This window comes from Mesoplodon mirus (assembly GCF_964341445.2).
Source record: "Mesoplodon mirus genome assembly, chromosome: 5".
In the NCBI taxonomy this organism is placed as follows: Eukaryota; Metazoa; Chordata; class Mammalia; order Artiodactyla; family Ziphiidae; genus Mesoplodon; species Mesoplodon mirus.
In genome coordinates, this window is record NC_138980.1 from 111,667,659 (window position 1) to 111,685,213 (window position 17,555).

The window sequence follows — 17,555 nt, forward strand, 5'->3', positions numbered from 1 at the left end:
CACCATCCGCCTTCCCTGTCTAATGTTTCTCCATGGCACTTATTAACATCAGCTATGGTACAGATGTTTCTTTTGTCTTTGCTTATTGTCTGTCTCCCCTTGTCCTCTCTAGAATTTAAGGACCAGGAGGATGGAGATTTTTACTGTTTTATTTTCTAACATATCTCTAGTATCCTAAACAGCATCTGGTACTTGGAAGGTGTTTATTAAATACCTGCTACATGAATGAATAAATGACTGAGTAAGTGGGCTTGTTACCCAGTTCCGGCCAATGAAACATAAGAAGAGGCTTTTGGGAAACTTCTTCCTTACACAGAGAGCCACATAAGGCATCTCTCTCTGTGCAATGGACATGAACAAGAAAGCAGTAGCCCTAATGATAGCATCAGCTTTCAATCAACAAAACGAAAGGTTAGCTTTTTGCTGGCAAAATAGATGAAAAGAATCTGAGCCATAGTGACACAGCAGAGTATCCAGTCAACCCCAAACCCACCTTCTCTGTGGACACGCCCTAGGTGTTTTAAGTCAGTTTCACTTCAGTTTTCCTTATCTGCAGAATATTTCAGAGAAAAACACAAGATACCTGCAGCTGTAACTCTAAGAAATCGTGAAACATTTTGCAAATAGGACTAAATGATGCAATATGAAGGTTGCCCTTTTGCTCATTGGTAAAGGAATATGAAGTCTGGGTATGGAAGTCAAACTGGAATAACTGGATAGCTCTCTTTCCTCAGGAGAAAGCATCTCCGTGTGTACGATGCACATACAGTTACAAACATCTTTCTCTCTCTTTCTCTTAATACACAGAAGTAACAAAGGCATAAAAGGACAGTAATATATTTGTAGGTGATGTGCGTGACAAGACACAGTGTATAGTGTGTATTTGGAATCTGCTTTACCACTACCCTCTGGAAACAAGGGTAAGAGCAGAGCCAAACTCCTGGACCAAGGCCAACTGGTAACATTTCAAATTCAATCTTAGGAAAGGAATCAGTACCAAAAACAAGTTTAAGACAAGTTGACTCAAGGGTCCATTGTGCAAGTCTGTAAATTTCAATCATCAGTAGAATTCACCCTATAATGCAGAGTTGGGGATGAAGCAGGGAAAGGAAAAGAAGAAAGGCTTAAGACACTCAAAGTATGACTCACTGAGTGCTGATAGTAGCTAATAAATAAATACAATGAATAAATCATTTGACGTCAAAGTGTGGAATCTTTACCTGAGCAAATCCAACAACTCCATAGGCATCATCATTAGACAGAATAGTTATTTTTACATAACCATTAATACCAATCTCTGCTCCTCCTTTGGGATTTTTAAGCTGAACTCTGAAGTATTCATCTTCCTCTGGAACTGTATCATCAAGGATATTTACCGCTATTATAGCTTCTTTATCTCCAGGCTCAAATATCAATTCACCTGAACTAGCATAAGAAGTATATATAAAATAAGTCAACTACAACAAATTAAAGATATATAAATGGTAGATTAATCATAAAATTCTCATAATACTGATTACTATTAAAAGTTTGCAGAAATCACATTTCGTAAGTAAAATTTTAATCCAAAATGTTCATATACCACTAATTAACTTGGTAGAATAGATATTAGAAATATGGATAATAACCAAACTTCTGGCTTATTAATAGTTCTTATATTTTGTATATTCTTCCATCACTAGATAAAGACTCAGAAGTTAGGTACCATATAAAATTATGGTGAGACAAAGACATTCAGCATAAAATGTTGAACCTACCTAGGAATGAAGTCAGACTGGCTCGAGACATAGGCCAGTTCATATGTGTGTGAGTGGATGGCTCCCGCAAGAGCAATTAAATGCTTGCTTGAATTAAGGGACTTTACTGTAACAGAGGCTGCATCATGAGCAGATGGTGCTTCCAGAATAAAAGAGAATTGATTCAGCTCTGAATTCCAGCAGTAAAGAGCAGACACAGCTTGGCCAACAAGAAGTATGTGGACTAGAGGAAGGAAAGAAAAGGCATCGAGAATGAAAAGTGAATGTCACCTCACCAGCTCCCACAGCAAAACCCTCCCACCTCTCAAAGTTCCATTTTTTATTTTTATTTATTTATTTATTTATTTATTTATTTTGCGGTATGTGGGCCTCTCACTTGTTGTGGCCTCTCCCACTGCGGAGCCCAGGCTCCGGACGCGCAGGCTCAACGGCCATGGCTCACGGGCCCAACCACTCCGCGGCATGTGGGATCTTCCCAGACCGGGGCACGAACCCATGTCCCCTGCATCGGCAGGCGGACTCTCAACCACTGCGCCACCAGGGAAGCCCTCAAAGTTCCATTTTGATTGCTGCAGTAACTAACTATGATTCAATTTCTGAAATAACTAGATATAAATAATAATTTTTAAATACTGTGGAAGGTGCAAGTCAGCCTGACAGTGTACCCACAATCCACTTAAAAAAAAAAAAAAAAATCACTGGATGTTAAAACCCAAATGAACTTTGAACTCTTTTGTGTTCATCTTAATATTTATTTATTGGATAGCATGGTAGGATATTTTTAAAGTAAAAAAGACTCATAATCCCATCACTAAATGTTTCATTTTTATATTTTCCTTTCCAGTCACCATTCATATGAATTCATAATCGACACAGTCTAAATACAAAACATCTTAATTAAAAAGCTTATGCTATATTTATAGTATACATTTTATACATATATATAGCTTTAAATTTTTCTATACAGCATTCAGATTTATAATTTTAATACACAGATACTAATCTACAGAGTTTATCTTTAAAATATAATTATTCTCCTACATTGGATGTTTATTGTTGTATTCTATTTAACTTGTGAATATTAATTAGAGACAGCATTCATCATTTTATTTATTTCCACCTGATAAATTCTTAAAGGTGTCCAAAGGATATTAACAAATTTATGATCTTAGAGTATATTCTGCCAATGCTTTCTGAAATGTTAGTAGGAAAGCATGCTCTTAATAGTTCAAAGCAATGGCATATATTTATATCTGCAGAAATTAGGAGGGGAAGGGGGCTTACTACTCTGTGTATTACCATTAAGCAATCTTCAGACTTAAAACTGGGAAGAAAAGTAGGAAATCATGGAGAAACGTACAAATTCCAGTACTTGGAAAAACACATTGGAATCTGAAGGTATCAAATAAGTTTTACTGGGCATTAAAATAACATGTAGAACCAGAAACCATGAGTCTCTTTTAAAATTTTAGCCAATAGGTTGAAATGGAAAATCCCATATCCTTACTCTTAAATATCAAAAACTATTGATAATGTTTATTTATGGTAAGTAATTTAAGTACTCTTTCAGTTTAGTAAATATTACATAATAAAGATCAAAAAAGATTGTTATTAATAAACTTTCATTTTAAAACTGATCATGTTTCATAAAGTTTTATAAAGTTATATACATTCAATAAAGAGCAAATTCCCCAGATGAATCACATCTCTCAAGTTTAAGTGATTCTATAGTCTAACCAAAATCATAAACTAAAGTGTTCTGAACATCACTGATTATTTATCTTAACCCTTAGAGATATACCCTATTCAATTCCTCGCAATCTGATTAGAATGACAAGGCAGCAAATAGATAATCAGACATTCAGAGCAGGTCATGTAGGGGCTCAAATCTACATATATGTATGCAGAGAGTACTTTCTCAGAAAACAGACATTCATATTTGTTCAAGATAATATTAGACAGAGAATTTATAAAGGGCGGGGGAAACTCCCTAAATCTCTATTTACTCTGGGGAACAGGATTTTTAACTAGTACTGATTACAGAATTCTCTTCCATACAGCAAAACTATTTAAAAGAAAAGAAAAGAAAAGAAAAAATATCCCAAAGGAAGGAAACTGGATAATATTATTTAAAAAGTGAGTGTAGACAAAGAAAAGTTCCATGACTAAATGCAAGAGCAAGCATTCCTAACATTTAGAGATCTGGGAATATAAAAGGAACCAGTAAGAGACAGAGCAGCCAGAGAGGGCTGCATGAGAAACAGTGTCCTCAGGAGAGTGCTGAGCTCCAGAGCACTGAGATGAAGGGAAGATTCTGACAAACGTTTGAGATACAATACACAGGGCATTACGGAAGGGGAGTTGGGGGAGGTGCGAGTTGAGCATCTGGTCTGGAAATTAGTGCTCATATGGTCTAGAGCATGCATAGACCACATGGGGAAGAGAGTCTCTTTATCCCCAGGGGGCCTGGTCTTCTTAGGATGATTAAACAGGGATGAAGAGAGTGATGAATTAATACAAATAATCTCCAAAGGCCATGATTTCCAAAGGTAATGGTTTTGATGAAACTGAGAGTGCTCAGGGACTAGGGAGGGAGGGGTGGATTTTTCCAGCAGCATACAGAGCTTTGAGGATTAAATGAGATAAAGTAAAGGACTAGAATAGGACCTTGGACATAATAAACATTCTGCATGTGTTAGCTATAGATTTCCATCTTTCCTGACTCCTTTATCATATATTCTCTTTAAAAAGTGGAATTCAGCAAAACTTGGTTCAAGGCCCCCTTCTCTCATACATACTTCACAGTCACTTTCTAGACAATTTCACCTCTGTCTGTAATAAAATGACCCTCTGAACGTATAAAATGTGTAGCTGCGGTCTAGGTTTCTCTTCTAAGCTCCAACCAGTAACACTTATTGGTATCTAAATATCAAGACTCAAAGGCATTTCAAATTATCCCAACAAAACTCATTATCTCTGCCCCCAAAAGCCTGGTTTCCTCCCCGTGATCACCATAATAGTTAAGGGACTACCACTCACCCATTAGTTTAAGAAATTAGGGCTCATCCTTGATATTCACTCTTACCTACCCCCATATGCAATCTATCATCAACTCCCAGGATTTTACTTGAGAGACAGCTTCTGAATTAATCTACTTCTCTGATTTTGCACCTGTTATCACCTACCACTTTCCAAGCTCCAGAATTCAAGATCTTCAGTCTGAATTGTGATAAGAGCCTCCAGCTTGTCTACAGACATTTTCTCTTACCAGCCTCTAAGCTTTTCTCCCATTGGCAGTCAACATTCCATTTTTAAAACACACACACACACACACACACACATATTTAAACACTCACTCACTCTCACACACAGTATCTGTCTCTGTGTCTGTCTACCTCTCTCTCTCACTGAACCCTTCTCTTTTTCGTCTCCTCATTATGTTCTCATAAAAGGCACCCTAATACTTACAGGATAAAGACAATAGCCCTTTAAGTCCCTATCTGGCCTATCTGATTACATCTTCAGTTATACCCTGGACCACTCTCCCCTCACTGCCACACTGGCCTCTTCCTGGTCCTCTGCCACACTCTGACCTCTTTACCCTTGCTGCTCCTTTTGCCTAGAGGCTGCCTCATGCTCAAATCTCTGCCTCATTAACTCCTACTCATCCTATAGTTCACAATTAAATGTTTCTTCCTTAAGAAAGCTTTCTGGGCATCCCTCAGACCAACCAGGTCATTCATCTCCTCTCCATTTCGTGTTATGCAAGTACTTTATTCTTTCATAGCAGTTATCTGTTTGTACCTAAAAACTTACTTGTGTGATTACATATAATGGCCTTCTTCCCTATTAGATGTTAAACTTCTTCAGGGCAAGGACTAGAACTGATTTTGCTTACCCTTGTTTCCTTGGGGTCTACCACTGTGCTGGACACATAACTGGCACTAAGAAAGATCTATTAAATAATGAAGGAGAAAAGGGAGAAGGGGAAGCTAGGTTTATATGTCTTCACAGTCTCTGTCATATTCATTATTCCTCTGCCATTTAAAGAATTCAGTCACTACCCAATAATCTCTGTCAAGCCATTAACCAGAATAAATATGTAAGCCTCACAGTCATGGCTCTAATCTAATACATTTAATAAAATATTTGACATATTCAAAATAAAGTCCTTGAATATTACTTAATGCATAATTTCAGCTTTCAGGGGATCTATAATAAGCCATTCTAAATAATTACCTATAATCTTTTCATACTTCTATATCCTCAAGTCACAGAAACAAAAGAAATAAAGGGAACAAGCCTTTGGCAGAATTTTTCACAAATTCTTTTAGAAAGAGTGCCTATTCTATTTTTTTAAGCCTTTAAAGAGAATTCTATAACTTCAATTAATGGCCCATTCAGGCAGCACTCTTCATCCTTAAAAACATTCATTAAGCAACTATTTTGAATCATAATAAGTGACTCGAGTAGATGTAGTTAGTCCACTTGAAAACTTGAGGTATAAGGAAAGCAAAAATGATAAAGGCTCAAAATTAAAGGACAAGTAAACAAAAACTAAACAAATACATGATGAAGGATACATAATTTATTCAGTAAATCAATTGTTGAGTGAATGATAAGAAAGTCACAGAGTTGGAAATCACAGGGTAACATCACAGATTTATATGGCCTGTCAGAGGCTGACAATGTAAAGGGAAGTTATTTAAGAAGAGGATGAGCAGAGCAGAGACAGATACAGGACTGTCAGCAGAGTAAACCTGGGGTGTAGGCTGGAAAATAATGTAAGAGTCCAGAGCGAGGGGAGCACGTGGCATGGACATCTGGGAGGACACAGGGCTAAGGAGGGGGGACTAGAACACATGGAAGCAAAGTACAATGAGATAAACAATCTACTATGAAAAATGAGGTAAATAACCTCTGAGTCCTGGTCAGCAGTTCAGATGACTGAAGGTGACAGTGCCTAAAGTTTATAACACCTGACAGAGAAAGCAGCAGTGTGGCACCTAAGAGAAAAACCCAAGAATAGATTCCTGTATTTGTGAGAAATCCTCTACTCTTCTCAACAGAATTTCCTCTGTAGATTTTTAACTTTTGTGAATTGAACTACCCCCATGCATTAATATGTCCTCTTGCTAATGTCCTCCTGATTTCAGTCCCTCACCTCTAACCACACACAAAGCCTTCTCCATTACTCTTGCCCGGACAGCTGCACACTGCACCCAGCATGTTCTACAAACTGAAGCTAGGTGGAGTTGAAAAACACGCCTTGGATCATCACCTGCCTTTGAAATGCCTTCAAGGATTTCTCTACCTCAGTAATGCTCAGAGTGAGTCCAAGGACCCTTAAGAGTCCTTGAGACCCTCCAAGAGGTTCTGTGAGGTCAAAACTATTTCCCTAATAATACTAAGATGCTGTTTGTCTAGTTCACTCTCATTCTCTCATGAGTGCACAGTGGGATCTTCCAGAGGCCAGATGACTGATATTATTGAAAAAGGCTGAATTACAGATGCAAACATGAGAATCTAACTATTAAACCAGACATTAAAGAGATCTGCAAAAACAAAAAAGCAATGAAAACCCTTCTTACAAAAGGTTTTAAAATTAAAACGTATGGGGGCTTCCCTGGTGGCACAGTGGTTAGGAATGCCTGCCAATGCAGGGAACACGGGGTCGAGCCCTGATCCGGGAAGATCCCACATGCCGTGGAGCTACTAAGCCCGTGCGCCACAACTACTGAGCCTGCGCTCTAGAGCCCACAGGCCACAACTACTGAAGCCCGCACGCCTGGAGCCTGTGCCCCACAACAAGAGAAGCCACCGCAATGAGAAGCCTGCGCATCGCAACAAAGAGAAGCCCCCACTCACCGCAACTAGAGGAAGCCCGTGCACAGCAACAAAGACCCAACGCAACCAAAAATAAATAAATAAAATTTAAAAAAAAATCCCCTTACCTATTCCTGAGGCTGGTGTGAAGGAGTGGATCTTATTAACAGTAGCAAAATCCAGGGACTGAAAATATCTGAAAGAAGACTGTCCTCCCTCCCAGATGAAAATTTCAACTGAATTCTGATCTCCTACAATAACAGAATAAAAGGCAAATCTGAAGGCAAAAGTTACAGAAAAAAATGACAAAATTACACAATAAAACTATAATAAAAATATTAAACTTAATTAAAGAAACAAATTTAGGACATTTCTCAGAATTCATTCAATTAAACAAAAATACAATTTAGTAGGAAACACTTTAAAATTCTTCTTGCATTTACCACATGAAGTATATATTGATACATGGTTTAGCCATTAATCATGATCTGATATCAAAAAAAGGAATAGTAACAAATGTTTTATTTTTCAGGAATGTTGCAATTTTACCTATGAAAGTCCTACTAAGCAGAAAAAAAGCATATTTCTTTTCAGAGAACATTTTTAAATGGTCTTATCGGGAGTTGCTTGGCACTATTTATTACCACTGCAAATTATCCATGGCATCCCAATTATAGCCATATAAAAAGTTACCTGTTTGTACCTGGGGTGTAAAATCTTCATAATTCTTTCTACTTCACCCACCCATCCCCAATTTTATTTTAATATCTTTAAAGTAGTGGTTTAGAACACCCACAGGTTATGGACATAACACTTAAAATGTTTTTCTTTTTTCCCAAAATCCATCTGTTAGCTGAAAATCAATACTTAGATCCATCAAGAAACATACTATGGATTAGCTAAAAAATTATTACAAGAGCATTTTCATATGAACATAAAATGATGGAAGATCATTTCAATAACAACTATGTGTGCATTGCAAACACTTTAGTCTTACCTGGAAAGACAGTTTTGGCAAAAATTAAGTAAATATCATCGCCTGAAGTCAAGGCTTCAACTTGTGTTGTTCCACTGATGGGAACTTCTTGAAAGTTAATAAACTCATTTCCAGACCACCTGAGTAAAAGGGAGTTTGACCTGGCATTAGCTTGGGAAATGGCTAAGAACATAGCACCTCCTCTGGTGAATGAGGCCATGCTCAGCACACCTCGGACCGGGAGTGTCTGATGCAACACAAAGCTTCCTCCGTTCCATCTGAAGACCTGCAGGGAATGTTCAGACACAAAACACTCATGACTAGGAATTCAGCACTTGTGAGAATTTAGCCAATATCACATGTTTACTCTCCTAGACCCCTTAATTTAGTTAGGAAGATACTTTCATAAATGAGAAAATATCAAAACTGATCCTCTCTCATTGCTCTCTCCCTCTTTTTATCTGTGTGTGTATGTGTGTGTGCCTGAGTACACAGACACAGAATGAAAGAGAAGTTATTTGAAAATAAATCAATTTCAAATATACATCTGGGCAGGGGTGGGTGACAGCAAGAGAAGGGGAAGCCAAAAATAGGAGAAAATTTATTTAAATATGAAAAATTCAGAGCGAGATAAGAAACTTTCTAATGCTGTATTATCATTACCCACTGCTCAAGCAATAGAATATAAAGAAAAACACCTAAACTTTTTAGTCCTGAAGGTGGCACTGCATACAAGGTTTCAGGTGAGTGTTCATGTATTTTAAACTGAAAGAAAACCCTGAATCTACATGATTTCTTATGCCATCCGGTCAATTTCACAAAGGATTATATTTATTCAGTAAAAACTGGGAATCTTATATAAGCCAAACATTATGTACGAAGTTAGGAACAGAATCACTTCTTCCTTTATGGATCTTATTAACTACTAGGGAAAGGCAAACAATAAATACACCAATCATTAAATAAATGTATGACTACTAAACTGAGACAAGTACTCAACAATTAGGAAGGTATGATAGAGAATTATGAATGTCCTAGGAAATAAAATTAGAAAGAATGACATGATAAACTTTCTAAGGCAGAAAAAGTTTGTCATAACCTGAATGAAGACCGGTGCAGCTGGAATGCAGTTGACAGCAGTGGGGGAATGAAGATAATACTGGAGAGGTACCTTTCGTTAAGGTGCCCATATAATTTAACACAGGGATGCTTTAGAGAGTGAAAGAGACAATCTTAATCATTGTAGGACAACAGGCACAACCCAGCACTGCGCTGGGCAAATAAGAACATATGGTTATCCTATTTACAGTCCATATTAAATAATTCAGAAGTTATTCCAAACATAATTGGAAATCATTGAATAATTTCAAAATGAGGAGCAACATGAATTAATATTTTTAAAAGACTACTCCAGCTACTTGAAACATGGATCTGAGGAGATCAGAGAAGTTTGGAGACCAGCTAGGAGACTATTCTACTAGCACGGTGAGAAGTGATGGGGACCTGGATTAGGGAAGAAGCAGAGATGGAAAGAAACATCTGTACTCAAAATAGTATCAGGAGATATAATCAAAAACACTTAATAATAAGTTAGATGGGAATGAATAATCAGCAGAAATCAAGAAAGATATCGACTTCCCTAGTGGCGCAGTGGTTAAGAATCCGCCTGCCAATACAGGGGACACGGGTTCGATCCCTAGTCCGGGAAGATCCCACATGCCGCGGAGCAACTAAGCCCATGCGCCGCAACTACTGAGCCTGTGCCCTAGAGCCCATGAGCCACAACTACTGAGTGCGCGTGCTGCAACTACTGAAGCCTGCACGCCCATAGCCCATGCTCCACGACAAGAGAAACCACTGCAATGAGAAGCCCGTGCACCGCAACGAAGAGTAACCCCAGCTCACCTCAACTAGAGAAAGCCCGCGCGCAGCAACAAAGACCCAACGCAGCCAAAGATAAATAAATAAATATTTTTTAAAAAAGATACAACCCAGGACTCTATCTTGAGCAACTGCATTTATGAGGTTACTATTTCCCGAGATGAAAGCAAACACTTGAAACAAGTTTCACAGAGAAAATCTACAGTTTAGTTTGAGATATGTTAAATCTTAGATACCTAGAATATATTTAAGTGTACATGCCAACAGGCAGTTAGACACGAAATCTAGAATACACAGGAAAGGCTACTGATAAATTTGGAAGACAGCCTATAGTTGATATTTAAAGCCATAGGACTGATAAAAGTACTCAGAGTGAGTGAAGAGAAAGAAAAAAGAAATGTGAACCAAAACTGAACCTGAAAAACATCAAGATATCTAAGTTCAGAAAAGGGAGAAGAAAGTGGCATTGGAGACTGAGAAGGAGACACAGAAAGAAAGAATGAAAATCTGTGTGGTAGTTCAAAAATCAAGAGGAGAGACGGTTTAAATTTGAGGATGAGGTGACTGTCAAGTGCAGACGGGAAGCAATGCAAAATAATGACAGAAAAAAACACCCACTGTATTTGCGACCCAGCTGTCACTGGTGACCATGAAGAAGTTTGCAAAGCAAGTAGATAATTCTTTCAAGGTATCAATATAGAGGGGGGAAAAGAAATGCAGCAGGAAGAAAAGGGGGATAAGATCAGAAGAGAAATCACTTTTTAAGCTTGGAAATCCTGCATTTATGCTGACTGTAATAATCCTACAGAGAGAGAGATGCTAGTTATGCTGGCACTAGAGGGAATAACTGGCCCTTATGAAGGCAGGAGGGGAGCCTATGTAAGGCGCCTGTCTTTTATAGAAGAAACACTTCTGCCATTATAACAGGAGGCAGAAATAAGACTGGTTTTCAAGACAGTTTCTGAATTTGGTGTTGGGAAGATGAGTAATCTCCTTTCTGGTAGCTTTCATTTCAACAAAGTCATGAGCTGAAAGTGAAGAGATGAGAAGCAGGTATGGGAATCTGAGGAGTGACGAAAATTATCAAATAAATATTATTAAGACACTGTGATATAGTTTACTAGAGAAATACGGGATTTCTGGAGTGACGTGTGTCCATCTGGCAATGTTAATCATGAATTTTTAGTGATACCATCTATCCAGTTGTGTGATTTTTCTCCATGTTTTCCAATGCAATTCTAATTAAATGTTCATGCTTATTATTATACTTGCTCTGGTTCTTGAAGACAATATAATATTCAAAACTCTATCATTTAAAAATTAACTATGACTAATCAATATCTATATTCTTTTTACTACTTTACCATAATCAAATTATGGTTTTCTTTTATACTAAACCTACAGACTACATCTTTGATGTGTTTCAATTATGGTATTAAAAAAATTCACTTTAAAAGAATCAAACCTGAGTTAATTCAGAATCATCACTTTGACTTGCAACAATTACATAATCTTGACTGTCTGAAGTAAAATATCTTACTTGAGAACTTTCTGAAATAGTGATTGTTTGTACCTGCAAGGAAGACAGAACAGTGAGAATAAAAATTTAAAGGAAAATTTAACTAAGAAAAGCTCTGAATTACAGTAATAGTCTGAGTAAATATTTGAAGTTCAAAACTTGAAAAATCATTCTGATCCCTAGGTATGCATATCCAGATGTCATTTCAAGAAAGACCAAAATATCCCTGGATTAAGACACCTTGCTAAAATGTGTATCAATTTGCCAAAAACCCCTTATCACATTAACACAGAACATACACTATCTTCTATTTAGCTCAATCTCATGAATCTGATTTTTCTTTTAAATAAAGCAATCTACAAAAAAAGTGAAGTGTTTTTTTACCAGGAATAATTTGAATCCAGATGTGAATGTATACACACTGTTAACAGAAGGCTTTTCTTCATTTCTTTCTTCATGAGTAATCACAAAGTAGGGGGAAAGACCCATATTAAAGGCCTCACAAGTTGTAGGATTTTCTATATGTAAATCCTAGGAAACAAGGAATAACAGTAATTCACAGAGCATCCAAAATCTGTATGTACATTATAGTTTGTGTACCATAAAATAAGTGATGTTTACCTCAAGTGGAACAAAAATCCCTTGCCATCGGTAAATAGTAGAAGACAATTTTCTTAACATTATACCATATACTGAATCTTCCAAAGTAAAGAAACACCAGCCAGAAGCCGATGCATCCAAAAAACTTTGAAATATAGAAAACTTAACATCCATTCCCCCTGAAAAACATAAATCGTGATTTGCTTGTGTAAAATCCTCTCCAAACTTTATCTATTCTGTTTATTGTTTAAATAGTCAAACTAGTGAGTTTGTTACTAGAAGTGAAAATGCTTCCATGGTAAGTGTATGTGTATGAGAAAGACAGAGAAGAGACAAACTAGAGAACTTCAAAATAGATAGTAACTAAAAACATCAATACCCAAAGACAAGAAAAATTGTTAATACTGTGCTCTAAACCCACAAAGACTTTTCCAGGGTATATTTATAAATAAATACTGAATTTATACTTTAAAAGGAAATATGTTCAGTATGATTTTTATCAGCTTTCATAAAGATGATGAAAATATAACAGAGAAATTTAGAAATAATAAACACCTTTTATGGAAACATGCTAAATGATAGGTTTTTAAAACTTACACTATTAATTTGAAACTATCCCCATCCAATGATTTCCAACTTTACATGTTGTATATTTTAAGAATGCAAAAACAGATTCACCTACTACAAGTAGCTATCAAGTTTTATCAGCCTGCTATAACAGGTACATGTCCTAAAATTCTGTGCTACAATTAAACAAAGACAGAAACAAAATATTCCTGCCTAATGAAGAATACCTTTAAAACACCTTGTGTGTTCTATTATCATGACAGTTTCCCATAGAAAGTTAGTTCTTTTTAAACTTTAGTTAATGGTGTGAACACGATGCACCAAGAACAAATGTCAAAGTTGAAACCTAGGCTCCTTGTAAATTATTGATCATTTTTAGATGACCAGTTGATGAAGTCATAATGTCAGTGCCTTTTATGTACTATCCATTGGTGATATCCTTTCCTAGAAATCCAATATTTTAGATTCCTGCCTTGCCACCTTTTAAAGGCACACTACAGCTTTTGCCTTAAGAGTCTGAATGTTTTGCACTGAAGTCGACCACATGGTCAAATCCTCCTCTACCGTAATTCCGGAAGATGGTGAATTAAGAATAAACAATGCCTGCTGACATTTCAGAACCTCCAACACATACTCCCACAAGCACTTCCACAAAACACATGCAGAGCCCAAACTATAATGAGATAACTCTGAATTAGAAACCATAATCTTTCTTTTTTGGATCCCATCTCTTCCTGGCTTCCAGGCCATTGCCCCACTACTAATTATCCCTTCTTCTCTAAATACTCAGTCCTTCTCTACTTACCAGGACTTTTCCATCAGCATTTACACATGCTTAGGTGTCTTCAAACTAAACACATAAACAAAAACCCTGACTCCTACACTCCATCACTACTCTTACTAGACCCTACCCTTCTCAGCCAAACTTCTTGAACTAGTTGTACATATTTGAGGCCTGCATTCTCTCACTTCCACTCAAAATGTTATTCGGTCCACATCCCTCTATACAAATAGCTCTTGTGATTTTATGTCTTCTATATTGCTAATGACAATGAGTTTTTTTTCAATTCTCATCTTACTGGACTTCTCACCAGCAATTGACAAGATTTACCACTCCTTTCTTCTTAAAATGCTCTTTCACTGCTGCCTGCAATCCTGCATTCCCCTGGGTTTCTCACCAGGTCTCTGAAGTCCCCTTCTCCTCTCCCTAGTCATTCAATTTGACTCAGTCTGAGTCCTCTTCTCTATCTTCGTCCTCGCTTTCCAGGTTTTTCCATCAACTTCCATGACTTTAAAAACAATATGCATGCTAAAGGTTCCCAAATTTGTATCTCCAGCAGAGATCTTCTTTTGAGTCTAGAGAAATGTCTTCTAAAAAGTTAACTCAAATTCAAATATTTTACTCTCCTCAGCAAAGTAACACCTTGTTTCCATTAGGCACTCCCTTTCTTACTGAACGGCATGAATCTCCATCCAGCGGCACAAACTAGAAACCTAAGAGTCATCTCAGGTACCTTCTTCACATCCAGTCCATCACCCAGTCCAAGCTACCATCATCTGTTGCCCCTTTGTCTGTCTCCCTTCATCCTCTAATTTCTCCTGTGCCAATCCATTCTTTACCTGGCACCAAGAATGATACCTTCAGAGTGCAAATGTGATCAGACCACCCCACATCTATACATGGGAACCCTCCCTCATGCCTAGACCACTCAGAGACTTTCCATAACCCTAAGATAAAGACTAATGTATGTGATATATTCTTCCAAGTTCTTGAATGATCTAGTCTTATCTAGCTCTCCAAACTCAGCACTCCCCCTTATTTCTAAACCCAGTGCCCACTCTTCAGATCTTCACTTATACGCTCTAGACTTCTGCCTTGATAGCTTCCCGCTTTCTCTTCTATGTTCCTCCAACTCAAGTCTTTGCATAATCCCTACTCATCATTAAGTCTTAGTTCAAACAATGATTCCCTGCGGAAGCATTCCCTTATGTTCTCACAACACTTAGTACTTCACCTTTAAAACATTTATTATAGCTCAAACTACACATTGATTTTTACTTATTTCTGTCTCCCCCTAAATTCTAAGTTCCGTGAGTTCAGTACCATGCCTGTCACAGGATAGGCACTCAATAAGTATCTGTGAATGCAGTGAAAGAATTAGATATCTGTTCTCCATTTTCAACAGATCTGTAAGATACCATTCATGAGGGAAAATGTAAATCTTATACATACAATCTTTCTTGGTTATAGAATTTTGTTTTTATAAGAAACTAAACGTACTCATGCCAAAGGCTGTTTCAGAAACTGTCTCCCACTCCACACTCACAGCTAAATCAATGCCATTAGTACGTGACACATTTAAATATACAGTCCTGTTGGCTTCTTCAGTGTCTATAGAGGTGGCTCTGAAAGAAACAAACAGTTGCAGAAAACAGAAAAAGCATGTAATTTCTACAGGTTAAATATCTGTATCACATTGCTAGTATATATTTAATACACTTAAATTTATGCAAGTCAAGGTGACATCCATCCACAAATTTTATACAGGAGGAAGGCTAGACTCTAGAGCTCAAAAATATTCATTTATGAAGACATTTAAAAAGCACTATTATCTGATACTATGATAGTAAGAAAATACTGAGGGTCAGTAACTTCAGTAACTTCACACTACATATTCTAAAATAAATAAAGCTTTGTCATTCTTAAGTTTCTTCTCACATAAACTAAAAACATTTTACAAAGAAAAAATGAATCGGGAAATTCTTGACATATTAATAAAACTAGATCTATTAGAATATTTCTAAGATATAAAAAAAACAAATATTTGTCAGTTTCCAGAGGGAATTTTTAAACTACAATCATGTTAATATATGTTTGAAGAGTCATTCATTTGGTTTGAGCAGCTAAATATAAGTTAAACTATTTCTTGCTTTTTATTATTACTGAAAACACAAAATAGTGCTTTTACCTGAAAGTGTGGATTCTGAGAAAATAAGAATTCTAATGACACCATTGTACAGCACATGATTAGGTTTTTGATGCTCCCTGTTATGAGAGGGCATATGGCCTCTCTCAATCTATCTGCTAGAGCTCATTTTAAAAGTCCCCATTATGAGAGTCAGAGATCAATTTTCTTCTGCATTTTCTTTACATCTAAAGTTATTTTCTACTTAGCTTCAGATGTGACAATTTCCTTAAAATAAATTATACCTATTTGCAACTGCAGAGATACTGAATAGCCCCAAAGGGGCCTGGTTTTGCAAAACTGTTATCAGGGTTTGAACACGGGCCCCTAGTCTAGCACCTCCAGTCGGATTAAACAAGGTACAGACAAAATGCTCATCCATCTCTGGTTCCGTGTCCAATATGGCTGATATGTGTAGGGCCTGAAAACACAATCAAAAGATAAAGTTACTAGAATTCAGCAACACACATACAGAGTAATTTGCTAAACTTTTATGACAACAAAATAGTATTTTTGGAAAACAGTACCTCTTTTTTATTTTAATACTGATCCTCATAAAGTAATAGCTACAACTGTTTCAAGTTACAACTTTCAAGTTTATCAACACTGTGACACAGTCTAACTGAAATGTCTAAAAATAAAATTTATGGCATTTGAAAACATCACTGAGATTAAAAAATTAAATTTAGATCTTCATTTTTGCTACTTCTTTATCCTGCCCTGGCTATGTAACTGCATTAAGTCTCTTCCTAGCCTAGAATTCACTCTTAAAAAGCAGTTATAGCCACAGCAGGCACAAATCAGAAACAACCCACATGTTTATCAACAGAAGAATGGATAAACAAACAGTGGTCTATTCAATGAAATGCTACTGAGCAATAAAAAAAGAACCAACTACTCATGTGTGCAACCAAAAATGATGTTGACCAAAAGAAGTCAGACACAAAAAGAATACATACTGTATGGTTCTATTTATAAGAAGTTCAAGAATTAGCAAATGAGTCTTCAGTGACAGAAACCAGAAAGCACTTTCCTCTCAGGAGGGTAAGGGACAAGAAGGAAACTTCTGTGTGATGGTTTGTTTAATGTTTAATATACTAATCCAAGTGGTTGTTACACTGGTGTATACATATCTTTAAAGTCACTGAGCCATACACTTAAGATTTTTATATTTTACTGTTTATACCTCAGAATAAAAACATGTGGAGAAAAAGATAATTATGTGGGTGAGAGAAAAATCGATTTAATCCAATTTGCTCTAAAATTTAATTTGCCTAATGAACCGAAAGGTCTTTAAACACAGTTTGAAAAAGAGTCTTTTAAGAAAAAAAACACAATAGAAATATAATAAATTTAAAATATACAAAAAATTAAATGAAATAAAATTTAAAACTTTTTTAAAAGGCATGTGAATGTAAAAAAATAGCAAATTCATAAAATACTTCAAATTTGAATTCTTTTTA

The 17,555-nt window shown here is 36.5% G+C and overlaps 1 protein-coding gene across 1 annotated transcript in view; it reads right to left on the bottom strand.

The window, feature by feature from the left end:
* ADGRV1 (adhesion G protein-coupled receptor V1) overlaps window positions 1–17,555 on the bottom strand; it is a gene marked incomplete at its 5' end in the record, with an annotated part of 528,497 nt that overhangs the window by 396,446 nt on the left and 114,496 nt on the right. The window contains 9 exons of the mRNA XM_082623775.1: window positions 1,221–1,425; window positions 1,758–1,980; window positions 7,712–7,834; window positions 8,581–8,845; window positions 11,906–12,013; window positions 12,344–12,490; window positions 12,581–12,738; window positions 15,408–15,532; window positions 16,338–16,513. Coding sequence (XP_082479901.1) covers window positions 1,221–1,425; window positions 1,758–1,980; window positions 7,712–7,834; window positions 8,581–8,845; window positions 11,906–12,013; window positions 12,344–12,490; window positions 12,581–12,738; window positions 15,408–15,532; window positions 16,338–16,513 — 1,530 coding nt within the window. The remainder of the gene's footprint in view (window positions 1–1,220; window positions 1,426–1,757; window positions 1,981–7,711; window positions 7,835–8,580; window positions 8,846–11,905; window positions 12,014–12,343; window positions 12,491–12,580; window positions 12,739–15,407; window positions 15,533–16,337; window positions 16,514–17,555) is intronic.